General features: G+C 46.6%; 1 protein-coding gene across 3 annotated transcripts in view; it reads right to left on the bottom strand.

Annotated features, from left to right (window-relative positions):
* RHEB (Ras homolog, mTORC1 binding) overlaps positions 1-21381 on the bottom strand; it is a 41752-nt gene extending 20371 nt beyond the window's left edge. The window contains exons 1-2 of one of the 3 annotated variants that reach the window (XM_038173541.2): positions 21251-21381; positions 735-806 (exon numbers count right to left, since the gene is read on the bottom strand). In XM_038173541.2, the coding sequence (XP_038029469.1) occupies positions 735-806; positions 21251-21341 (163 nt within the window). In that variant the 5' untranslated portion in view covers positions 21342-21381. Of the gene's footprint in view, positions 1-734; positions 807-18954; positions 19260-21250 lie in introns of those variants that run through there. The other 2 variants (XM_038173540.2, XM_027450393.3) reach the window with 2 other exon arrangements.
* Positions 21382-25130: the final 3749 nt, after the last annotated feature.

Raw genomic sequence — 25130 nt, 5'->3', positions numbered from 1 at the left:
TGTCCATGAGTTTGTAAAGGGTGAAACAAGCCCATGCCAAGGTGTCAAAATACTAAAACAAGATATACAGACACTGCCCACACTTTGGAGACAGACTTTGACTCTTTTTCATCTCAGATCACTTCCACATACATGCAGAAAACTACAAGATTACTTTAAATATTTCACATTTTTATAGTGCAGTGAAAAACTACCCATCCCAATTACTGCCAAGATCTAAAGTATTGAAATCTAATGCACAATATCTCATTTGTTAATGGTTTTAATTCAAAGCAAACCGTATTATAACTCTAAAAGTAAAACAGGATGATGGAAACTGCTTAAGAGAGCCCTAGAAGGACTGACAGATCACTCATGTCAAAAGGCAAATTATCAAGCTTGATTTGCTAAAGCAAAGCAAGATGTTCTTCAGAAAGCAGTGTTTGAATTTTAGCTCCCAGTGTTTGATTTTTTAGTTCCAAACAGTAAAATAATCCTGAATAAAATGTGCTGATGGCCACTGACTCCTAATTATTGTGTTAGTCAAGAAGTAACCTTGTACTGATGACTAGTTCATTCCAACTTCCAGACTAACACACAGACTCAACATTTTACTGTGTTAATTCAACTTGAACTTAAACATTAAAGTAATGAGCTGCAATGTTAAAGTACAGATTATTTATATAGGCACTTACATAATCACGACTTCTAACAAAACTAGCTACAGAAGAGCAGCTTATCAGTTATTTACTTACTGTTCTCTATGGTTGGATCGTATGAATCAACGAACTGCCCTTCCACAAACTGAATCGTCAGTGAAGATTTTCCTGTAAAGCAAGGAAAAAGATCATTGGTATTGGAACAAGTCTGCAGGCTGTTACCACTTCACATTTGGTAGTAGACAGAGTAATTTTTATTCTTTTTTTTTTTTTTTTTAAATGAGCTGATATGAGCTTTGTATGGTACACGTAAACTACCAATCCACAACAACTGACCTATTTTTAAATTAAGTGCCTATTCCTAGGCACCGAGTCTCCTGAGCTTACACCAAAAACACTGCAGAAGCTACTCAGCATGTGTTGTGCTTTTGTTTTAACACAGATCCTATAGCATTATTTCAATGTCTCTTCCAGTTGAAAGTTGCAAAGTCCAACCCTCATAAAACTAAATTTAACAAACTGTTATATCTGGAAGGTTTTTCCATCCAGAAGCAAGAAAACCAGAAATAATTTTTAGTCATCTCATGGACAACTACTCACTTGGATAGCATTAACTAAATTTAGGTTGACTAGAAGGCTGGATACCTTTCCCTTGACAAAAGGATGACCTCAAAACTCTTGAGATCAACATACTCTCTTCTTCTACTCATCCTATTAATGTCCCACAACAACAGAGCAGTGGATGCAGTATTTTAAGCATAATGATTGAGGCAGCATCATTGGATTTTTATTTTTTAAAGCAATTTAGCAGCAACTTTTGCAGATGACTCAACATTCCCAGTTTCCATGTTGTACTTAGTAGCAAATTTATAAAAAAGGAAACTAAGTTAGTCTTGAAAGATTTTACAAGATGATAAATGAAAATGAATTGCATACATTGACAATAAGTAACTTTAAAGCTCTGAAAAAAAAGATATTTTAAAGCATTACCAAAGTCTTAACAGAATTTCCATTACAGCACATCATCTACATTTGGGAATCCACTAGATCCTATTACATCATGTTTACTGGACAAATATACTCTTATAAAGATTGCCAAGTGTGTTAGCTGCCTCTGGATGAGCACACACTGTGTTCCTTTATGCTTCTTGCTGATGAAAGTATAAACAAAATATGACCCCGAGTTAAAAGTTAGCATCAAGACCATCCTACTCAGTAGAAGCATTTCAATGACATCAACAATAACTGATATTTCGGGTGAGCCAGGCTGTAGCAAAACTATTTTCCTGACTTAATTGCTTTGTATAAAGACTGTCCACTGGCAGTGTTTCAACCACGCTATGTTTACACTTTGCTGGAGAAAAAAGTTCTTTCCTAAGCATTCCTCCAGGAGGTATGAGAGAACAATTTTCCATTTTTTCCCCTGGTTCTTGCTTCCTCATACAAGGCTCTTGACCCGTTCACATTCAAATTTTTTACTTTTTATGTCAACATACTTAGGAAATCGCTTTGCTAACAGCATGCTAAAAATTACAAGTCAGACAAATAAGGTAAAGGATGAGAGCGGTGCAAGGGCAGTTCCATTCGGTATCTACACACAAAGTCAGCTCTTTCATTAACTGCAACACTTTCTGGATTGACTTCTGCAGACACTGAGGAAGAAAATGTTGCAGAGTATCATCACCTCGGGATCTTGCAATTAAAGAAAGCCATAACCTTCATCAGCTCACTGCTTAGCTTATTTAACATCACTTCCCAGCTCTGCCATGCTTTTATCCCTTTGCTGTTACCCTATCAATCTTGGTGGTTTATTCAAAGACCAGCATGCAACCTTTTGAAAGCTCTTTTTAAAGTAAGAATTCAAATTCTTAGGTATCTTTTTCTGATACAACAGTGCAAGTAAAGATATGATACCCAGTGCAGTGGAAGGGACCTTAAAGACAACCCAGCTCCAAACATGCCACGGGCTGGGATGCCACCCACGAGGTCAGGTTGCCCAGGGCCTCATCCAAGCTGGTCTTGAGCACCTCCAGGAACGGGGCATGCACAGCTTCTCTGGGCAGCACCACCAGCAGGTTAAACGCTTTATTCTAAAACAGAGCTGTTATATCTTCAGGTTGTCTACCTAGAACAGAAAAGCTGAGCACAGCTCACTGCTGAACAGCTTTCCCCCTAAGAAGGATCCTAAACTGCAAGACACGGCTGCTACCGGCTGTGCTAAGTTTGGAAACTGAGTACTAGGAAGGAGTCTGAGCCAAGAGCAAATGCTGCATGTAACATCCAGCTGCATTAATTACTGCTTTCCTCCCAGCAGTGAAAGGGAAAGAAACAAACCAAAATAAAAGACTGCAGCACTATTCCACCACTCTCCTCCTCATTTCCTTCAAGCTCCCTAACAAACCTGCTGCAAAGCCATGTCTGGGATCCCAAATGATCCTGCTTTTTCTCCCTGAGCCACAGGGCAGCCCCCCAGCCTTAGGGTCAGCCACGTACCCCATGGGTAAACACACACAGCACCATCCTGCTGAAGCAAGGCTCCCAAAGCAGGCACCAAAAATTCAGAGCCTACGTCATTACCAGCCCCCATGCCACGTCCCAGCCCATGCCCGGGAAGCATGCAGGACTGTGTCAACAGCTCAGCCTGAACTTTGTCCCACAGGTTTTTATTTCAGGCCTTTGAACCAGGCTCACGGACAGAGAGGAGAATTCAGGTCACCGCTGAGCTCCTGTCTCCTCTTTCCCCAGAAAGATCAGGCAGCTCCGCTCTGGGTTTTCGGAGAATTACAACACAAACGCACAGCCTGCCAGGCACAGGCCAAGGAAAGGCACCCAGCTGTGCTCACTGCAGTGAGCAGGGCAAGGGGGAACGATACAAACCAGCCGTGCTCACACTGCCTGCACACAGCAACCTAGAGGACCAGAGCCAGGGGGCTTACGCCACGCTCTGTTACTCGAGGGTGCACGCCTCAAGAGAGGCCCAGCTCTCACGTGCCCTCGTTGGGAACAGACGCCGAGTGCTTTTTGGTTTGCTAAGCTTTTCCTTGCATTATCCTCCACAATGGGACTTTTCCTGCCTTCGGGTTTTAGGGAAATAAACATCCGTGGAAACCAAAAGGAGAAGTGTCATGAGCAGGAGCAAGGCGATGGCCGCTGGGAGCAGCTCTGCGAACTGATGCAGACCTGTGAGTTCCAGATCAGAAGCATAAAAACCTTACTGAGAGATGATGGTTTAACCTTCTGATTCTCCATTCAGCATCAGAGAGCTTAAATTCCTACGAAGAAATGAATGAATCAAGTAAGGGCAACACTGGGGCAGGGCAACGGGATAACTCCTCCAGCTATACTTGGCTGCTGTAGCTCCAAGCAGTGGATATTTTACAGCAAAGGAGTTGTAAGCAAAATGCTCCAGATTTCCTCACCTCCCTCTCCCTGGAGGGATGGAAGAGGAAGAGTTTGTAGGGATGGGTTTGATGGTACCTAGAATCCAAGTCCCTGGTGGCTGGAAGCTCACCTGAAGTTGTCCAGAAGTATTGGACATTTACGATTTGATGCTGGAGTGGTACAGAAAAAAAAAAGTTTTCTAATGTTAAAAGAGAAAAGGAACAATTTCCAGAGAAAAAAATGTCAAAAAATAAGCTGCCATGTTTCTATTCACCCAACAGACCACCTGCTAAGTAAGGCAGAGCACACCACATCAGCTACAAACGCCATTGCTACTGTCAATGCAAACCAGCTGAGTTTTTTTACTCATCCTTTTACTTCTCGGACGAGAGCTGTGGTATTTAGTCTACCCTTATATTTCAGGCTACACATCACAAGGCAATTCACTACAAACATGAGCAACCCAGCTCATGTGTGCTCATCAGCAGGTGGCCTCCCAAAAGAGGCTATCACCTGTTTGGTGTGCCACCTGCCTGCCAACCTCTCCCCACGTCCACAGGCAGAGGGAAAACCCAGCTGAAAGTCTCATCTGCTGCCAACTTCCCCCCCGAACGATCTCCCCAGGAGACAGAAATGATGCAAGCGGCCAGGCAGGCAGGCGAACAACGGCCCCACAAGCACAGCATTGTGCAAGCTCAGCCCCGCAGCTGCCCTCTAACGTGGCATCACCACAATGACGGCCACAGGCAGCAGTTTGATCTGACCAGGGAGGATTTCTCCATGCTAGAAATGAGCTGCACGAGCCATCAGTAAAAAATATGATGGGGTCAGGAGCGACAGCCCCTGAGGAGTTGCACTTCTCTGTTCCACTCGGATTTTAGGTGCCTGTGGTTTCTTCAATCCGTCTTTTTCACAGAAATGCCTGCTTATGTGCTGTGCTTAATTATTAAACGCTGAACGGCTGGCAGCATCTAACCCATTCATACCACAAACCCAGCATCTTACAGAAGTCAGTCTCTGAGTAGATCTGCTCCTACCTACAGAACAAATCAATTCAGATTTTGTCAAAGTCCAAGGAATTTAATAATAAAATGCTGTCAGTGGTATTGAATTAGATAACCCTACTGCACGCCCAGACTTCAGCATCTCACACACATGGATACCCAACTTGCAGTGTTTCACACAGATTACAATTCAATGCTTAAAGTTATAAGTAACTTGAATGTTGGGACCTTTATCTTTTTTTAAATTTGGAAAACCAAGACGTGCAAAATGGAGACCCCAGCACCTTCCTGGGGCAAATTATCTCCTTGTCCTCAGAGCACTGAAGAGGACCAAATGTTTTTTTTGGAGCAGATGGAAGGTTCAACCAGGTGGCAAAGGGAATTGTAGAACTGGTCTTGTACAACAACCTTTTCGCAAGCTAGGAGATCTCAAATTCATTATTAACTTACCATTCATCCCAGGCTTCATCGTTAGCAATTCTCTATGGTTAACTGAGATTTTTCTCCCTCTCAGGTACTAACCACATGCAGTTGCTATTCTGCTGACCACTGCTATGCAGTTCAGTAAATCATTCAAATGGCTAGAGAAATATCTGGCTCAACGGAGAATTCTGTTCCTAAACTTCCAGAGACAATACAACGAGTTGTGTTTTATTCAGATACAACTTAGTTCTATTAATACTACTTTGAATTACAAGGAATTATCATGTATAATCATGGCACATACATCTATTTTGAGATGCAGTTTTACCCCTTTTGTAGTGATTTCCTTGTGACATCATCAGTATGGTAACAGGATTTAAAAAAAGGTCCTCTCACGCTTCTAGAGAAGAATCTCTGACACAGCCTCAAAGCTCAATTGCTGCACTTGTGATATTCATGCTCCATTCACAACTCCAGGACTGGTGGCACTCCTCTCTGCTATCGGAGCTTTATCAAGGACAAACTACAAGATCTGTACTTATAAAAGGACCTCAGGAACAGAAGAGACCTTAATGACAGCTGGAACAGTATTTCAGGACAACACAAGCTCTTTTTCAACCTCTGTGGCACTCTATGCTGTTGCTAGCACTGCTCCCTGCCTTCTCCAGATCTACTTTCCCATCATGACACAAGGCAAGGTATTTGAGGTCTCAGGCAAGGTATTGTAGCAAGAACCACTCCTAGAGCAGAAGACAACGCTCACGTGACAGTCTATAGTATAAAGAGCACAAGCCTGGAGGAGGAAAAGGACACGTGCTGGTTTCCCTTCCTCCTGCCTTGCACAACCTTTCTGAGGTTTATCAGAGGTATTCCTCTGCAAGCCAGAAGCAATCTGAGAGTCCCTCTGAACGGAAGGCAGCTGGCTTCCTCATTTCTTTTACATTTCAAAGCAGGCAAACTCACATGTATTTGTGCAGGCCCTGGCTAGGCTGCCAGCAACAAGCCTTCAAAACAAACCAAGAAGTCCTAATAATGCTCTCCAGATAAAATTTTCTGTAAGGAAAGCAGAAAATCCCTGATGTGGAACAACCACCTTGCTCTATCCAGCAGCAGCGCTTGCCCCTCCATGTTCACTTACAGGTTGTTGCAATGCACTGGGTGTCGAGGGAAGTATTTAGAGAAAAAATTCTGTTGTTTTGATGCAACAGCTTAGCTGATACTTCCATATGTCCATTTCGCCTCATTTAAGTCACCAACTTCACCAAGTGATTGTCAGAAGATAAGTTTCAGGTATTTCAGTGCACAGTGCAGTTACCTCTGCTTCTTACCCTTGCCAGCAGAAAAAAGAGCGACAGCTTGCCTGGTATTTCCCTTTTGATAAAGGATTTTAATTTCACATGCTAACTACCGGTTGTTGAAGATGGAAAAGCTGCTACAAGGTTTTAAAAAGAAATCCAGAAACTTGCCTGGCATACATCTCACCTAGCCACAGTATTCACAGCTGGCTGCATTAAAGGTGCTTTAAACAGCTCCGGTGAACTGCATCCTGCACTCTCCTCACGACCAAGGAAATTCAGACATTGACTTGTGCAGATGAACACCATCCTCTGTATTCTCTTCAGACTGCCTGCAGACACCCTGCATCCCTGCAGCTCCATGGCTAAAGGATTTAAGGTGACAGCAGAAACTCAGAGGTAACTCAAGCTGCCGGGCACGTGCTGCTACCCTGATTAGGGAGTTCATTGCCAAACTAAATGCTTGGTGGTACAATTTGATACACTGTACTCTGAAAAGGAAGCTTGTTAAACCTAAAAATCAGACCCTAATGTTTCAGTTTACAACACACTTAGAGAGAAAGACTCAACTTTACACCATTTCCCCCCCCCCAAGAGGCAAAATTTAACTCCTTGCTGGGTAGAAGTCAAGTCCCTTCTCCCTGCGCACACACTTCAGGCAGATAATTAGGGACCTGAATAAACCTGACCTTTCCTTGGATCACTGGGTGTGTGTAACATGAAATGCCTTTGAAAAATACTTCCAGTAACTGCCATTGTTTCATCATTGAATCAGCTTCAAAAATCTGTGCCATTGGAAATAAAAACGTCTCTTGCTTTAACGCATTCCACGCATTCCCCTTCTTCAGCTTCAAAGTTTCAGTTTCAACACAAAGCAACTCCCAGCTTCCAGTCAGTTCCTTCCTGAAGCTAGGGCTTGCTGGGGTGTACAACTTAAATTATTTTTTTTTAAGTTAGAAGTATCAGGACGAGGAGGTTTTAGCACTTTTTCAAGAGGCAGACCTCCCTGAAGCCACCAGCACTAGCCCTCCATCCATGGTACAGGTAGGAACTGCACTTGCAATGCTGCTGAATTCAGCCACAGTGGTTATGAGCTCCATTACACACATGTTGCAGGTGATAAAACAACTGTTTGGGTTCACAGCAGGTTTTCAGACATTTTCCTTATTCCATTTCTACACAACTGGCTGAAGCTAAGACCAGGCACAGTGAGTTACATGCAGCTGGCCGCCTGGTGCAGCAGCGTGCCATTGAACAATACAGAGCGTGTCTTTCTACCCAAACTTTGCATTTTGGTTAGACAGCAGAATGAACTCCTCCCCATTTCCTCGTGCTGTACATCTCACCGTTTTAAGCCAGCTGATCTACACCACCAACAGAAAACCTCAAGAGCACAGAACCCTTGTCAGTATGAAAGACCTCAGTCTGTGTGTGAGATCCCTACGGATCCGAGGACCGGAGCCACTGCATTTACTGTGCCCAAAGCTGTGCCCACCACGTCTCGTTGTTGCTCACAGCCACCCCCCGAGCAGAAGGCTAAAAGCCTCTGAAAGTGTCAGCAAATTTTTCCTGGCATTATTTTCAAAAGGAAAGCCTAGGAGATTGACCCCAAACACATCATAACACCAAGTGAATTGCAAGAAATGTGACTGAAATGGTGGGGAATGGGCCCTTGCGTGTGCGTAAAGGCACCCAGAGGTGTAACTGCGCAATGATCACTAGAGGATCTTTGCAACAACAGGCGGCTTCAGCCTCAGACGGTCTGTATCGCCCTAAAATTGCCAGTAAATGTAACTGGCTCTTCTGTCGTTGCTGATGGTCCAAAGTCTGCTGAACCCGATGTCAACAACTGCTAGCGCTGCAAGTGGCAGCCAAAACCCACCTTTCGTGGAAAGGCTGCTGCTACCTGCGGTCAGAATGGGCACACAGCACCGTTTCCCTGCTGTGTCCTGCACTGCTGGGTGCTCCCAAAGCTGCACAGAGCAGGAACTGAGGTACCCACCCTGACGAGATGAAGATCTCTTAGCACAGAACAGAAATGGTGGTGTTGAGGGCTACAGACAAGGAGCAGTGCTGCTCCTCTCTCCCACCAGCAGTGCAGGACACAGTGAGCTCCCCTGTACCTCTGTCAGCAGATGCACAGGCAGACACTGCTCAGAGACCATAAATTTGAATCTTGACCACTTGAATTCTTCTGCACTAGCCCGGGAATCAGCAGGTCATGGCCCAAGCACACTGCCACAGCTGCTACAAGGACACAACCTCTCCACTAGTAAGGTGCACAAGTCCCTGCTGTGATCTATGCAAAGCCATGCAACACTAAAACCAGAATGCTTGAAACAGTATTTCCCTTTACAAAAACTTCCCCCCATGGCTTTATATCAACTTCAAAAAGTTACTGTTGTCTCCAGTCCAACTCAATTCCAGCTCTTTGAACTAGCTTTATGTGCACCTTGCATGTTCTTTCTGCTTACGTGCCAAGTTCCTTCCCTCCTTAGTAATCAGCGCTGCAAACAGCTACAATCAGTTAAATGCCACCTTCAGAGCACTTTATACAGCCAGAGCTAGTCAGTGACACCTCCTCACCGATTCTGATTGCAAGCCTTCTCTTCTTACACACTTACCCCTTTTCTAGGTTCTCCTTCACACCTATACTATACACTCTACACTGTAAAACCAACAAAGATGACTGAGAAAGGATTTTGTCTGGAAGAGGAAAGTAACTGAGCAGCCTCTGAAAGCAGAAGAAAAAACGTTAATGGTAAGGAACATTAAAAGTAATGATATGCTGAAATCACAGCATGACAGGCACTGGTAAAATATCAGGAAAAAAGCCCATAGAGTTAAGAATAACACCACGCAGAGTACTGAATAACCTCATGGAAGAGTCACCAACCTTGGGAAACAGTAAAGTAATGTTAAGCCAAGGACCTGTCAAATATGGCATGACATAGTTGATTTTGTCATAGGGCAGAGAAGATGGAATAGGTAACCCATGATTTCAATGACATATTATAAACGTTTTGCCTGTCATGACAGCCAGCTGGCTTTCTCACCTTCTGAACCAGTGTGTATCCATCTGTTGGCTCACACAGTTTTTTAAATCTATCCTCAGTGTTTAAACCTTCTAGTACAAAAAGGTCACAGCATAGAACTTTGATCTTTGCAAGGAACGAGAAAAAAACACAATAGAATAAACAGCAAAAAAATGAATCCCCCCCCAACCACCTAAAAAAAATAAAGCGCCAGGGAAGTAACTGATGATGACACCTGTACCCCAACAGTACACTATTTTTACATTTAGACTGCCTTTCACAAGTGAAATGTCTCCCAGCCGGTCCAGCTCCAGCACACGAGGAAGTTCTTGCCAACAGGAGCTGGATTTTCCAGCTCCCAGCGCTCGGCTCGCACAGCCGTGCAGCTTGGAGCAGACGAGGAGTATCAGGCTACAGCTCAAGGCTCCCAAACTTCAGGCCGACCTTCAGAGACAGAGCAGCACGCTGCATTTGTCTGCTGGGTGAGTCCTGCACACCGACACCAAAATCTCCGAGTGTGGCAGTGGTTATTAGTCAGCTGTTAGCCTGTTAAATCATAAGTTAATCCAGTTAATCGTAAATTCAAGTCTATTTTAAACACTAGCTAAGAAGCTAACTACATGACATCTACTTGGCAGAAATGGGTAAAACACAAACTACTAAAGGCCAGTAGATGAACGGCCAAGATTTACTGTTGGTACAAAGCCTTTCAGAAGGGGCTTACATCCTTAGCCCTATTATTAGGGAAAATAACCCCCATCTTCATTTCTGGCTGCCACGATTCCATGCTGTAAGAAGTGCAGGGGCACGGCCCAACATCCCCCGCAAGGAGCTGCCCTTCAGACTTGGCTGCAGGCACCCCACTCACTCTGTGCTTTTTTCTCCTCCCCAGCCTCCGCCTTTAAATCCTTTCACCCTTTGGCACACACAGCCCGTGCCCACATCAGCAGCTGGATGCCAAAGTAACGGGATGCCCAAATGACCTTCAGAACAAATAAAAGTATACCCAGCAGCCCCATCGTTAGCTGTAAATTATGAATGAGAACGGCTTTTTAAGATCACAATCTTGCTTAGAAATCCTAAGAGAGAAGGCATCATCTTATTTATCTGCAGCACCATTACCTTGCACTTGTTCCGAGTGGTTTGTATTGACAAAAGCACAGCCCAACACTACGAAACACCATCCCAGATGCTCACCTAGCAGACATTTCAACAAGCTACGCACTGGAACGCTGGCACTTAAATCTTCCTCTGTCCTGCCACCACACTTCTGCAGATGAGTGAGGACAAGCAGAAAAATAGTTGAGGTATCATAAGGCTCCCACTCAGAAAAAACAACCACAAACATATCTTGCATTTAAGTAATTGTTAGATTTAAGTTTAGCAACCAACAAGAAATTTGTCAAGAATTTTGACAAATGCGAACGGAGTTAAAATAGCCCCATTAACACCTCCTGTTAGAATTTATTCACCAGCACCAAGCCACGTGGGTGAAGCAGAACATTTATTAGAAACGGACGCCTCCCAAGACAGCAAGGCGACAAGAAGACAGTCCTGCAGCAAACTACAGAGTGCTTGCTTATGTGCAAGTTTCAGAGCAGAAACTTCCAGTTCTAACTCCAAATGGTGATTCTGAAACAGATTTTAGAACACCAACAATTTGTTATTAACGGTAGACCAAGCCCTAACGCAAAACACTCTACTGCACTAATGTCAAGAGCCTGATTGTTTTGACAGCTCGCGGGACAGATTTAATGGAGTTTTCCTACACATGATGCATCCCAGCGCTTCTGCGTGGAGCAAGAGTACCTTTAAAGGAGGTCGTACATCTTGAAGGAAGTTTTGGCAATACAATCTGACAAGCTGTTGAAGCCAGACAGATGTATCCCACTAACTCAGGAGACAACGCTGTCAAGGGACACTTTAATAGCATAATTTTGCTTTCCACTCGCACATGTTGGCACCCACACACTGAAGACCACTTATGTATTCCTTCTTTTTCCAAATTAAAATTCATTTAAGTCAGCACTCCGCAGAATACAAATAACCAGCTCAGATCTCGCAGGCACGCTGTTCTGCTTGCTGTAATTTAAAATATTTAAGGATTCTGATAACCATTCCAGAAATATTGACCCCTCGTTCATTAAAACTTTACTGCTACATTAAAAAGACGGCGGAAAGGAAACCTCACTGCTTAAAGTATGATCCAAACCGGGACAGGGAGTAATGATTTCTTCAGTTCTGATCTACTTAAGATGTAAGCACCGCAGTTTTTCTGAACAGGTCTTCCGAATGTCCCATATTAGGGTCTTTTGGTCCTTAAAAGGCCTTCAGAAATCATTTACTTAGTCTTACGCCTCCAAAAGATTAATCTTTGGCCATTATCCACAAGCTCCTAGGGACTTCATCCAAACTCAACAACTATAAATTTCCTCCTCATGTTCCAATTCACGTAGGAAGTCCCACAAGAAATTCCAAGCAGTTTTCCCTCCTGCAGGAACTCCCAAGACTCACAAGCTATTCTTTGCCTGTCCTGTCCTCATCCCGACAGGCGCGTTATGCTTGATAATCCAAAATCTGCACTTCAGCAGCTTGTGCTAGCCATTTATACCAGTTATCTCATCATGCTCATCCTGCATCCTTCATACAACACTCAAAATTTGCATGCACAGCGACCAAAGTGTGTATGGCAAGCCGAGGAAGAACCAGTGCATGTGAACAGATTCAGTGCTTGTGATTCACCTCCATGCTGCAGGAATGGATAGCTACCTCCACCTAAATGAGGAGCCGACTGGTATTTGCATACAACAGATATTCTGGGGGATAGCTGAGCAAGCACTGAAGATTGCTCTGGAACGTAACAGAGCCTTTTAGACTTGTTTTCACTTTTTTTTTTCCTAAGTAGAGGGGCAGTGATTCTGTCTGGACCTTTACCTGAGATCCACTGCAGCATCTTTATCACCAAGCGCGTCCACAAATTCCAAGATTGTACCACTTAAAACATTGTTTGAATTTGAAGGCTTGAAAATGAGGTTTAGGTTTACCACTGGTCAACACCTTATTTTTCCACAATTCTGCCCGATAGGACTAGCTCTGACTCCGAAGGTTATTTAAACAAGAATCTTGAAAAACTTGATTTCCTCGTGGCTCCTCGAGGCACGGTTCACCACCTTTACAAGGCTATCTTTTCCTGGCAAGGGAACCACTCGGGTTCAAAAAGCCCGCAGCTGAAAGTTTGAGAAAAAAAAAAAAGTGTTCAAGCTTATCTGGAGCGGCGGAGGAAAATACTCCCAGATGTGGTTTCGTAACAGGTCAGATCGAATCAAAGTCTGCGCTGCCGCGGAGAGGCCGCTCCACCCTCCCCTAACAGCGCTCGCTCCTGCTCCAGGTCCTGCGACAACTTCTGCTGCCTGCTGGAGCTGCGAAGGAAATCGATTCCCCGGGCTGGGGGCCGTGCTTCAGGCCTGGCATGGCTGTGGGCAGGAACCAGCCACTTCCAGCACCAGGGCAGGGTGAGCGAGGCTTGTGCCAGGCAAAGCCCCACCCTGCGCTGAACGTTTGCATCTGCCTTCGGTGCAGGCAACTGAAAAAGAAAGTGGCAGGCACAGCTCTAGAGAAAAGCTGTGTTTGAAAGCATTTCAGCCCTGTTCGACACCTGCCTCAGTTTACCTCCTTGTTACGAGTTCAATGTAAGCATCTCCCTGCTCTGCAAACAATTCAGCATCCGCTGCACTTCATACATGTCAAAAGGAGAACACGATCTTAAATGGTCCACATTCACGTGGTTTTGGTAAATTCAATAATCTGAAATCCCACAGAGACCTACGTGGGTTTCCTCCGCAGTCTTCCCTTCCCCACCCCACGCAGGACAGCTGCCCCTGGTGCGCAGGCATAGCAAACGAAAGCGAATTTCCTGAGCAGGACTGGGAGAGAGAAATTTGAAGCAACCACCCTTCCTCCTCCCCCACCCCCAGCTCAGGAACAACATCTCCGTTTCTCACGCTAGCGAATTCACAACGAATTTGCTGGTTGCTTCAATTAGAGGCCTTTGAAAAGAAAAGGAAACCTCTCGAGTCCTTAAGGAGCCAGGTTCAGAAGCACCAAGGGCAGCTCGATGCTTCTCCATTTCCAGCTCCTGGTTTAGGACGCCGTGGGTTGACACCCGGACAGGTCAGCTTGCACTCCCACAGTACTTGCAGGGCTTGAGCACACCGTGAAAATCCCAGAGGAACTGTTTAGGTCTTGGCCTGAATATACAACTGAAGCCGAGAGTAGTTTTTAACTCATGCCCTTGAACGTCACCTTCAGGAGAGCTCCTGGAAGTTACCCAGGCATTCGTTTATCGCGCTGGAGCCGCTCTCCCCGTGGTCCCCGTGGTGACACCGCAGCAGCGCAGCCCACACAGGTGCTGTGTGCCCCAGGTCCATGCTCACAGCCGTGCTGTGCCTCTAAAGGAACACTTTGAACATTTTGCACCTTATGAATGACAGGATCTGTATTTCACTTGGTTCCCCCTGTCAATATTAGCTCTCAGTTGTATTCCCAAGCCCCAAAACACTCCGCAGAACAAGCAAACCCCGCGAGCGTTGCAAGGAGAGGAAGCCAGAGCAGGCAACGGAGGAGTTAACGCAAGAGCCTCGTCCTGTCCTCACATAACCCCGCGGGCTTGATATTACAGCTGAGCACGCTGCCTCCCCTGCGCTGCTCCCAGCTCCTGCCAGCAGATGCACTGCAGCAGCCCGCACCGCGCCGTGCCGGCGGCCCAGCTGAAACGCACCCGAAGCTGGCGCTCGCAGCCTCCTGGCAGCTGCCATCGGGGCTCATCCCGGTGCTGTGCAGGGCTTGGCAAAACATTCACCTTCCCCAGCAGCCAGGGAACTCCATTTTCCTGCTCAGCCTCAGGATTCCCAACGCCGCAGCAGCGACCGGATCTGGAAATCAGGCTGCATCATGCACCAGCACTCATTTCTTCACTCCTTCTCTCCCGACAGTCACACGGGTAATTTATTGCCTCCTGCCATCACCTCTTCCCTCTGTCCAGCCCCGAAGGGCTGCACACGTTAACAGATGCCATCTTTCAGAAGGGAGAAGCAGAGCTCCAGCTCCATTTTACGATGCCAGCCTCCTGATGCTCCAGTGACTCGTGTTCTCACAACCAGGAATTGTTTCACCCAAATGATTATCTTTACTATTTACAGGTCTCTATCACTGCTTTTTCTGCCTTTCAGGCAGGGCAAAGAGGCATTTTTTATCTCATCACAGCCACCTGGAAGCCCTTCTGTATGAATTTGAACTCGGCCGATAGTTTTGTTCAACTCTAGTTCTTTCACTATGTGTCTGCATGGCACATTCACAGATCACAGCTATTTCTGTCTGAAAACTGCTTCCCACCCACACCAAAGTTTGTTATGTATAAACCTGAAAGTCACCGAGCGCTACTTATCTGGAGGAAAAAAAAAAAAGGTAAGTAGGTGAGTCACCAGCAACTCGACTGACCCCTCTCAGAGCTACCGACCAGGAGAGAACGTTCTCAGATCACCGGTCCCAATGTGTAAAGTCAGGAATTATTTCCAGTATGCCAGCAGCAAAATTATCAGCGAAACAAAAAAAAGCTGACAGATGAGGCTGAGATAGCAACCTACCACTGAAGCATCTGCTCCAAGCAGCTCCTTCCTGCTTATCTCAGATCCATCAGTTCAGAGAATCCCGGCAATAAACTGTTTTTACAAAATGATCTAAGAAACCTCACTGATAGCAACATTCAGTCTGAATTCACATTTTTCTCATACAGACAAAAAAAATAAAATAACCAACCCAAATGCATTTTGGACAACTCCACGCTGCTTTTCAGAGTAAATGTTACTGTTAAGAAATTCACCAAATTGATCCAGACACCAAAACCTTAGTCTTGGTTGAATTACTTCCATGCATATCTAATATAGCCCAACTGTAACTGGAAATAATGAATTATGGCAAAAACACAACAAGGGCAATGTAGGATGAGTCTTTTCAGCAGAGGCCTTCTAACTTCATGAAATCTCACGCTTCCTCACACGTCAGACAGATTTGCTCTGGAATCAAACCTGAAGTAGCTGCTCCACTCTGGTCACTTAACTGACATCAGAAGCCAAAGAGAAGTTCCTCCCATTGCAAAACGATCGGATTTTAGGATGAAATGCACCTGACTTCTGTCATCAGAACCTCACCAAGACAACCACATTTACGTAATGGAACTAAACTTTCTTTTTAGACCGCTTTCGGCCCGAGCAAAACCCAAAGACGACGTTCTTGTGAGCTTTCTGTCTAGTGTCATGCCACAACCTGCAGGCTATACCCACGTGTAATTGGCCTTCTCCACCAAAAAACAAGTCCTGAAGTTCCTGGCACATTCCCTGCCTGCATCTCCCTCCCCAAGCAGCAGGGCTGCACGGGAATTGGCGAGGCTGCCGCTGATCTCTCCCATCAGCAAAGCGCGGTAGTTTCACCTACGAAGGGTTGCTGGCGGTGTTGAAAGACGGAGGGAGTGGATTCAAACAAGCAGGCTCCTGAACTTTCTATACCAACAGCTACTCCATCAAAACACCACTCCCAAGCCCAGCTGCATTTGACAACACCGGGAAAAGGGTAAAATGCAGTACAAGTAAAAACAAGGGCGCAGCATGAAGCCAGTGAGGGATTGAGACTCCTGTTTCACAAACCCTTTGGAGGCCGTGCCTGTCCATCACCCTGCACGCTCGCAGCCTGAGAGAGCTGCAGTCATCAATTGCAGGAACAGCTCGCTGCTTGATATGTGTCACCAAAACGTGGCTATTTGGGGTCAGAGCTGAGAGAGAGACGGGAAAAAAAGGTCGCTATTTGCTGATTAGTCTCATCTCAAACACCACGCTGCATATGCGAACGCCAAAAGCTCACACAACCCAAGCATTTACCCAAACCTATACAACTGGAAGCATCTTACACCTTGTTGGAGATGGCCTCTCTCACTCCAGGGTCAAAATTCAGGGTAAGGACAGCTCCCTTTTTATAAAGGAAACCTGCAAACCTTCAGCTGTTCTTTGGATGTTGGAATTATTCCCCACCCTAATGAAAATTAGCTCTGTTCAAATGCTGCATTTTCCTCAAAAGTAACGTTCTTCATTCTCCCAAGGAATTATTGCCCAAAATCTCATCCTAGGAAGAGCTTAGATCCTTTTCCTAACCCAGCATTTGATTGGTATTCCCGCCATTGTGACACAAAGCAAGATTTACTTTAAAGCTTCTCAGAAGCCAAACTACGTGCTTATTCTCCTAGACTTTAAAACTTTTTTTGGGTAAACAAAGGATCCAACCTAAATCTCGCGGTTTAAGTCCCATATTTTTCTAACAGCCCTACAAGATGGAAGCAAGACCCCAATGACCTGTTTCTGCTGCCTGAGATGTTACATAAGCACTTTCCTAGAAATGCGATGCTCCCGTATTTAAGAGGAGCAGCTCTGTGGTTTTAACAGGCAAGATTTCTACCTAGGAGCAACGAAGCAACAGAGAGCTGTCAAGGGTAATGAGAGGAAAACTACTTTTTTCCTTCTTCTCCTGTGTTCCTATGACTCGTAGCTGTCCTAATAAAACTCACCATGTCCCACAAAGCCTAAAACTGCCCTAGTCTCAGAAAACTGGAGCTGAAGGAGTTCAGCAGTAGGTCTTTATGGGCATTAGGTAACTTTTTGCCCATACCTTTCTAGAATGCTTTCTTCCATATAAGCACTACTGCTCAAAATGTTCTAGGCCACAGCGCTGGATTAACAACCCCATACTATTTGTGCCATCTTTTCCTCAACCAATTATCTTAATCGTGATTTTTTTTTTTGACTGCTGCTTTTCACCATCAACAGCTGACGGACCAATGCTCAGCAGCACACCCAGGCCCCTACACATGCTTCTAAAGAACAGAATTTCAAGAATTTTTCCTTCCCACTTACACTGCCCATTGCTTGTTTTTATCCAAGAAAAAAAAAAGAGGACAACGAAACTGATTGTGACAAGTCACGTCAAATACTCTACGCAAACCGATCAACCTACTGCGAGCTGGTCCTTGCAAGGATGATACAAAATCAGCCTCTTTTTGCCCTCACCCCATCTCGAGGGCAGGCTGCAGTTACGCACAGAACACCTAAAACTCCCCTGTTTACAAAGCCTTTTTTCGATCTGGAAAAAAAGCTCTGTTTTCCAGCTTCTTTCTGCTGTGCACGACCACAGAAATCACACTAATTCAGCTGCTGCCATAAGAGGGTTTCTACAGGAAAGTATCTCTTTATAGGATCTTTGTATTTTCCAGCCACGCATTATCCTCGCCATCGATCTGCGCTTTTAGGTCTGATCGATGAGGAAAAAGGACCCAAATGCCAAAACGCCTGCTTTCCATCGCAGCCCACGAGCGCAGGGGAGGGCGTTACAGGTGCGGGCAGCCCCAGAGAAGCTCTGGGCTGCTGCGGCCTCGTGCTGGACGCTTCCAGGCAGCTCTTCCCCTCGGAGCCAGGGGCTCAGCAGGGCCGTGGCACCACGGGGCTGTACGAGTACAACCAGCGGCACTGTCTCCGCCAGCAGCGCCGGTGCGATGTGTCTCTACGGAGGGAGGCAATAATGATAAAAAAAAATAAAAAAAGAGAAACAAATGCAGGGATTGGAGTGAAATAGAGCGACTAGAAGGCGACTTGTGGGGAGGAGATGGGAGCGCTGGAGGCTGGGGTCCTGGAGGAGCGGTGCTGGCAGCCTGCAGGACCACGGCCACCCCTCTCCCTGGGTAGCCCCGCAGCCTCCCAGCCCTCCAGCCCGCTCCTTATCCCCAACCCACCCCAAAATCACCTCAAAACCCACCCCGAGAGCCATCCTCCGCCAGGCAGCGCCAGGCTTCCTCCGCCGGCCCCGGGGGCCCGCAGCGCTCTGCGGCGCCGCCATGGCGCCCTGCCGGCCTCCGGCCTCCCTCCGCGGGGCCTCAGCAGCCCCCGGCCTCCCTCCGTGGGGCCTCCTCAGGGCCTGCAGCCCCCCCCCCCAGGGCCGGTAGAGCCGTTATAGGGCGGCCCCACCACCACAGAGGGCTTGGGGGCGGCGTGGCCCCAACAAATCCCCACACGGCCTCCGTTGTGCCCCCACCCCCCCACACACACACTCCCCGTGTCCCCTCACAGCGGCTCCCGGCTCTCACCCACGCTCCGGTAGCCCAGGATCGCGATCTTGCGGGACTTGGACGGCGGCATCTTGTCCCCCGGCCGGCCCCGCACCACATCAAGGGCGGCGGCTGCGGCGGAGGAGGAGGAGGAGGGAGGAAGAAGAAGAAGAAGAAGCAGGAGGCTGCGAGGGGGAGGCTGTGAGGGGATGGGGGGGGGGGGGGCGCTGAGGGGAGGGGGAGAACGCAACGGCCGCGGGAGCAGGGGGGGGGTGAGGGGGGGGCTGAGGCGAGCGCGCGCACGGCACCGGCAACGGCGGCAACGGCGGCGGCCGCACCACGTGACCGCGCGTCACGGCCCCGCCGCCCCGTAAAGGGGAATGGGGGGGGGGGGGGGGGAAGGTGCTGCGTCATCGTGCCGCCAGGCCACGCCCCCTCGGGTGGGGAGGGGAGGGGAGGGGAGGGGGGGTGCGCGCGTGCGCGGGGCGGGAACGGCCGGCGGCGCGCAACGGTCGCTGAGGCGTTGGGCGGCTGCCTGAGGGGAGGTGGCTTCAGGAGCCCCCCCCGCTGCCTTTTAAAGTGTTTAAAGGCATATCTTTTTATTTCAATAGCTCCTTGCTGCTTGTCATACAGTAATTAAGGATGGAAAAGCGCTCCGAGGTCATCTCCTGGTCCAACCATCCCCCTACCACCAATGTCACCACTAAGCCATGTCCCCAAGCACCACGTCCAGCCTCTCCCCCACACACAGTGACTCCAGAAGCATTCCCCTTTTTTCATTTATTAACCTTTTTATCTGGTGAAACTCCAAGCAGCAGCAAGTTTCGTACCTCAGAGAGCAGGTCCAGCGCTCACTGAATACAGAGCTAAAGAAGGGTTTTGTGAAGCAGCTTTGCCCCTCTGCTGTTACTTTTTTTTACACACATTCCACATTTTCTTGAAAAATGAATGCTCTTAAGTATAAAACAGATTTTCCAAGTGCATATTTTCTTTTGGGGAGGTGCATCCATATATCTGCTATGCAATTCCACACACTATGTACAACTGCACTAAATTATTGCTCTATTATTATTATACTACATTATGTACTAAACCAACCTAATGGTCAGATGATATTAGAGGAAAATGGTCTTGTCCCCAATCTCAGCCACTCGTTCTCATGTGCTGGCGTTCATCTGACCTGGTAAGAGGGCAGGGAACTACAAGGAAACAAACAAACAACAAACAAAAAAACTACTTGTATGCAAAAGCGATTTGCTCCTGAAGCTGAGATGAGCTTTAAGGAGGTATCTGCACTGTGGAGGGCAGCCCGATTATAGCCCTCATCCTCCGGATTATAGGATCTTCAGGGCTAAGTCGTGGTAACCTGTGAATCACCAGAAAGCGTGGCCTTCAGTCAGTGGGTGCATGGTGAAAAGACTTATTTCGTGACAAAAGAGGGGCTTGTGTTCTTGGTGGTGATGCTGACAGCTGTGCTGGATGTTGTGTGAGCTCCTCCATGTACAGCCTCTCTCCTGTCCAGGTATAACAGCACAGATCCCAACGTTTCATCACTCTGGAGTACTACACCGTAAGGATTGTTGCGATCCTGTCACACAGATGGGTTTGGTCAGGCTGGGGAAGATGAGTAAAATGTAGAAAGAAACTCCATCTCTGTGAGCAGTCACGTTGTTGAAAGCTCTCTGGAGGGGGCACCAATGATACCGCCATTGAATCTTTCTGCTGCTGTGCTGTCGTCTTTGCACCTCTTCCTTCCAAAATCATGACATTGTCCAAAGTTTGGGCCATTTCCCAAGCCAAGGACTGGAAGTACTGAGGGAGGAGTTACCTTGCAACAATATTAATGGATTTGGAAACGTGTGAAGTCTGTGGGAGTTGTGCTTCAACCTCCCTACCCTTACACTTCATATGATTCGCCTGTAGGATGTAGGCACTGTGCTTATCACTCTGCTTGAACCTCATCTGCATTTTCAGACACGATATCCAGATCCTTCCACATGCCCAGAGCAAGGAGTGGTAAACACCAGCATTTTATTTTTTATTTTTTTTTAATTTTTCAGGGTTTTTTAGCTTGCTTCTTGACACTTTTCTTTTGTTGATTAGATCTTTCCCTTATTCTTTTTTTCTTATCTCCCTCACCTTTGGGCTGTTGTCTTTTTGTCTCAATTCTGTTAACTTTCACTTGTTCGCTCTGGTTTTTATTTAGAAGAACTGACTACCATAGGTTCCCCCTCCACCTTCCCCTTTACTGCCTCTAGCTGCAATGCAGTTGTTCCACCTTAGGAGAGCACCCACGCTTGCTCAGCCTGAGGTGGGGCAGGAACCCAGAACTCACCCTTTGTGGCATCTTTTAAACTTCGGAAAAACCTCCAGCATCCTTTTCTTCCACTGCTTCTTTGGCAGGAAGTGACTAATCCTCGTGCCATGAGGAGCTCAAGCGTTTCATTTTGTCTTGACAGGGGCACTCGAAACAGGCAAACGGGGAGCTCTGAGACCAGCTCTGTCCTTTCCTCATATGCGAGGACTTGGTGCTGTCGCTGCGTGGCCTTTGAGAGCGCTCTGGGCTGGTGCCACACAAGCAGAAAGGAGCTGATCTGCTCCGTGAGACGGCTGTTGTTGTATTTCTAGTTGGGATAAATGGAAACACTTCCTGGAATGCTCTATTGCAGTGGGAGAACACAGCTTTAGCTGTGAAGCATATGTCACCACGTCTGATTAGAGCACTGTGCTGTATTTGGGCTGGTACTGCTTGTACGTTTTGGGCTGAGCAGCTTCACTTACTCACTAAACAGCCCTGCCCTGAAATTCTCTTCCCTGAACAACTCCAGGTGCAATCGCCGCAACGTGCTGAAGCAGCAGCAGCAGCAGCAGCAGCAGCAGCAGCAGCAGCAGGGCTTTCCCCGTGCCCTCCCTCGCACTGTTCCAGCTTCGTCATTCCTAGAGCACGTGTCAGTTGTCCTGCAAACAGCAAAGGAGTTCAGAGAGCACTGCGATGTGCCAGGTATGCCACGCGCTCATGCTCCGGGTGTATTCCGAGCTAGATTAGTACCTCGCTTTGCCAGATACTCCTCCAAATCAAACATATTCTCAGCACTGGTTTAGTTGACAAGTTGCATTAATTTTATTGTAAATGAGTCATCAACAGGCATGCTCAGTGAACACAACACACCAGGTATGGTTTGTGTTTTAAAAATGCGTATATCAAAAGGGAGAAGTGCAGGCACAAGTAGAACATGTATATGCGGTGAGATCAGGACCAGATGTTGAGGCTGAGAAAAGGGAACGTCTGTCTCTTGTTGCCTGTGTCTGCTCTGCTGTGATGGAGGAAAAACTGTGATGAATTTCATTTAGGATACAGAAAAATACTCAACTGCTGGGTTCTGACAATACAGTGCATCCAAGCCCACGAACACGGTGCTGCTCAGATTCCAAACGCAGAACAGCTCAGACTTGTACATTCAGTTCCTGTAGCAGCAATTACCAGTTTAATTACCTGCTCAATCCTCTGGCAAATCAGGACCTTCCTGAGGAATTTTTGAAGTGCGCCCAGTGTTAGCACTGGGCAGGCTTCCACATGCACAGCACACACTTTACTGCCCACAGAGGTTAGAAAGTACATCTAGTTCAGTCTTACCCTTGTTCCTGCTCCCTCCTGAATTTTGACAGCGATCACATTTTCCATTATTCAGTTAGAAACTGGCAAAACGATAGTAGAAAAATAAATTAAGGGACTAATTCGCCACTAAGTGACACCTGCAACTCCAGCCACTGGAGCTCCTGACATCACGGGCTCCTGCCCTCAGCTCTTGGTCTCCAGGGAGCAGGGACACGCTCCAGAAATCAGCACGAGGTGTGAGTGCGTGTCCCCTGGTCCTGTTCACTTCAGTGGGAATCAATAAAATTGTCATAAAACAATTTATGACTAAGAAAGAGGCTTTCAAAGCTGCTCTGAAATTAAGACCTGAAGTTAGGAGCAGATCGCAGTGTCTGCAGAACACTCTTTTTGCGTAACACATGTGATGTGGATGCGAGGGTAGTATTACATTACCCAGAATGACATTTTCCCCTGCAAATTACCCCTGGTAAATGTTTAATGTGGCAGTACAAGGTGTGAAAGTTCACAGAAACTCCTGAAGCAAGCCAGCAACTCCTCGCACTGGCTGGAGAGCTCAGTATGAGCAGCCTGCTGTACGCGAGGATTAAGCACGTGTGGTTTCACTTCTGCTTGGACCAAAACTGAGACTCCAACTTACCCCACGCTCAACTGAAACATTCTCCTAAGACAATTTCTAACACCTAAATGTATCCAGAATAGGTCAAAACCAGTCTCCCCTCTGCTCCCTCCCAAGACCGCGAAGTACTTGAGAATAATTATCTCTTGCAGACATCTCTTGCTGGCAAGGAAATGTACAGGAAAGCACAGAAATCAATCATCTGTGTTTTACCATCCTGTTGGCTAAAACAGGATCCGTTTCTGCAGCACCTCACATCCCCGGGACTGAAAATCGACGCTCCCCAACAGTCTTTCAGCAGAGCTGCGGGAGAAACTCACTGCAACCTCCGCCTGCAGCATCACCACCTTGTTGTAAAGAAAAGGAGCAGGAGGAATCACTGCTGGCGTCTCAGCTCTATAGCACCGACTGCGTCTGCCCCAAAAATGAAAATTCTGCAAGAATTTGAGCTTAGTGACATTTTATTCATTCATTTCCCTGGCTGAGAGCTCTTGTGAGCCATGTGAAAGGGACGAGCCCGACATCAAAGCTTTAGCTGCTCGGTCATTTGAGCGTGGTGCATGCTGCTGAGTCATCCCTCCCTTTTCTACCCTCAGTTACTTACTCCTTTCCCTTCCTGAAGCTGCCACAAGCATTTTTTTTCGAGCTCTGTAGTAAACTGATCTGTGTTAAAAATACATGGTTTGCTTTTGTTTATGCACCAGCAGAGGTACTTGTGCTAGGACAAGGAGAGCTATGGTAAAGTCCCTTTTTTGCTGGTGCTATTTCATACTTACATTTACACTGCAATTCTACTAAAAAATTATAATTCAGAACTGAATTTTAGAAAGGAAAAATAAAAAATCTCTAAGTACAGGTTTTTTTTTAATCACTGAGGAGAGGGCGGAAATTCTCTAAATACAGTTCTGCATCACCGAGGAGACTGCTTTCTGTGATTTTGCTAGCCCTGTGTCCACAACACGCGAGCAACACTTATAATAACGTTAAAATAAGGAGTCTGTGCGTGGCTGTTTGAAAACTGCAAATTCATTCTGGCTTCCTGCGTGCTGATTTATGCAGACGAGCCCAGAGCTGTCTGGATGGAACAGGGCCAAAAGACTTTGTGCTAAAAAAATAAGTACACGAAGAAAAAAAAAAAAAAAAAAAAAAGCATTTATCAGTGGCTCAACCCTGCATTTTTAAAATTATCTTAAATACAGGACTGAAGAAAACGCTCACAGCCTGGCACTAGGTGGAGCGAGATGGAGTGATGCATTCGGGCAACTCCCTTACCAGCATCTTGTAGAGAAGGCAATTCAGGTACTGGAACAGCATCTGAGCAGCTCAGGTGGCATTTGCAGGTAGTACTGACCACGTATCCTCAGCCTGAAGTTCCAATCTACCACAGATTTTCTCCTACACATACCCCACAAAGAGCAGGAGCTGCTGCTGTTCCTGCCTCCCGTCACTCCATGTCCCCAGCACGGGTAATCAGAGCTGGGCTGGGGCCGTCTGTGGGGCAGCAACCAGCACCAGACCCCAAAAGGCCAAAAAGAGCTATTTCAACTCAAATATGGGGAGCACAGCTGGTATTTACCCAGCTGGAAAAGGTGATGTGGAAGACAATGTTCTTCAGTGAGTCAGAAACAGAGACAAAATTTAAGAGAATGGTTTTTCATCGGGTACTACAAGAACATTTTTGTACACGTGAAAAAAGCCAGTAGGAAAAAAATCTTCACACATCCAGTTTCAAAATTTAATTTCTTGTAGGAAGCGAGAAGTTCTGAAGAACGGAGTTTTCGTTACTATTAAAGACCTTGCATTTTGTGAGCAAACTGAAACCTGTTAACCCTTTACCTCGACGTTTATACATGGAAAAATAATAGAGCTATTTACTGCCGTTACTCCACGATCCCGTTCTCACACAGTATTTTCAGGAGCAGAACTACCTGCGTGACGCCACGATCAACAGCTGCCTTTCAGGTCGCAGGAAGACAACGAGAA

The sequence above is a fragment of the Anas platyrhynchos genome, chromosome 2 (assembly GCF_047663525.1).
Source record: "Anas platyrhynchos isolate ZD024472 breed Pekin duck chromosome 2, IASCAAS_PekinDuck_T2T, whole genome shotgun sequence".
In the NCBI taxonomy this organism is placed as follows: domain Eukaryota; kingdom Metazoa; phylum Chordata; class Aves; order Anseriformes; family Anatidae; genus Anas; species Anas platyrhynchos.
This window is presented reverse-complemented; position numbering and strand designations above follow the sequence as displayed.